At 37.7% G+C, this 1,691-nt stretch overlaps 1 protein-coding gene across 1 annotated transcript in view; it reads right to left on the minus strand.

Moving 5' to 3' along the window:
• Positions 1–1,039, minus strand: part of LOC107668834 (peroxisomal N(1)-acetyl-spermine/spermidine oxidase-like) — a 7,141-nt gene extending 6,102 nt beyond the window's left edge. The window contains exon 1 of the mRNA XM_016460844.1: positions 792–1,039. Within this exon, the coding sequence (XP_016316330.1) occupies positions 792–951 (160 nt within the window). The 5' untranslated portion in view covers positions 952–1,039. The remainder of the gene's footprint in view (positions 1–791) is intronic.
• Between the last annotated feature and the right edge of the window lie 652 nt (positions 1,040–1,691).

The raw sequence follows: 1,691 nt of genomic DNA on the forward strand, positions 1-1,691 counted from the left end.
ATATATATATATATATATATAGATATATATATATATATATATATAAAATATAAAGCAAACAGCAAAAACATTGAAGGTAACAAATGATATCAAACCATTATTTGTGGCCAAGAAATACTGTAGTTAATAAATTGTATAAATGTGTAACTTGCTCCGACCTGACATTTACAAAGAATACCTTTGTCCTCAGAACATGATTCAACCTCTCTGTTAAAATGTACTTTCATCATATAGTTGACACTTGCCAGACCGTATTCCAATGTGGTTTTATTGGGTTCACATGGAAAATTTGGACTTTAACTCAAAACCTTTGTAAAATATATACTAGTAGTTTTTAACCTTGTTGACTCAAAGGCCCCCAATATAAGGTAATTTCAACTGGTATTTGTACTGCAATTATGACAAAGCTGTTTATTTTCCTACACTTAATTTGGTCATTCCTGGAATTTCAATATATTAATTAAATACGTTTGCTGATGCCTCTGGTTGAGAACCATTTTGACAACTTACAGCCGGAAGTGCAGTTAAGCTCCGCCCACGAATACAGCTACATAGTTGCAAAAGACACAATTTTAGAGTACTACTGAAGGATAAATATCAGTATAATTTTACACATCATTAGATTCTAAGTAAATGAAATCCGTTAACCAATTTTCATGTAGTCCATACATATGAAATGATGAGACGGTAATCATCCTATAAGATGACGAAAATAAACAAATGTAATCAAATTATAAAAGCTAAATTTCCCCATCAGTGATTTCAGACAGACGCAACAAGCCTGTACATACCCAGTCTGCCCGTTCGTATTCTCCCCCCGCTTCTCGCAGTCGCTTCTATTATGTGTACATTATGAAAACCGTGTTTAAGTAATTTCTGAGCGGCACCAATTCCTGAGATGCCACATCCGATTATAAATATCTGAGAATCACGTGCTGAACGTAGCGCCATTGAATCGGTTCGTGCACGACCATAGACTGTAAAAAAAACACGGACGACCGAACTAAAGGCTTCTCTCTGCTGGGGACTTCCAGTAGCCCCTCACTGCAGAACAAAGATCCAGGGGGCGTGGTTGGATCCACATCTAGGGGGTGGAGATGGTAGTTTATGGGTGGAGATGGGTGGGTTTAGGGATCAGGGGGTGGAGACGGGTAGGTTTAGGTATATGTAAGGTAGGAGGAGTTGGATCTTGTCACCCCCTGCTCATCACCCCCTGGATCTTGTGTTCTGCAGTGAGGACCATCTCGGGACTTCAGCAAACGCTCCTCCCCGAACTGTACTTGATCTCCGAGTAGCCTATGTAACGTCACCTAGACAATAATCTCAATCATTCTATGGAAATATGACTGTCTGCATGGTTCCTCTCTGTTAAATTCATCTAAAAATAGTAAACAAGTCCGCTTTCACTGCACATGACGACGTCCTAGCCCGGAAGTCATTTCCGTTTATCCTCGTCATAAACACGTCATACTTAATTTAACATTTTTATTTGATTATTTTTAATTTTGTCGTCATATGTTACCTCCAATTAAGTAACGCCGGTCATTTGTCATGCATATCTATTTATTTTCCGTATTTATTAATTTTACCATGGTAAATGTCCATGCTCAGTTGTTTGCGCCTACGCGTAGCCTTCTCTTTGTAATGAAATATTTTCTTTTAACTTTTTCTTATATTATTAATTGTTGGCT

Source organism: Sinocyclocheilus anshuiensis, unplaced genomic scaffold (genome assembly GCF_001515605.1).
Source record: "Sinocyclocheilus anshuiensis isolate Anshui unplaced genomic scaffold, SAMN03320099.WGS_v1.1 scaffold72, whole genome shotgun sequence".
NCBI lineage: Eukaryota > Metazoa > Chordata > Actinopteri > Cypriniformes > Cyprinidae > Sinocyclocheilus > Sinocyclocheilus anshuiensis.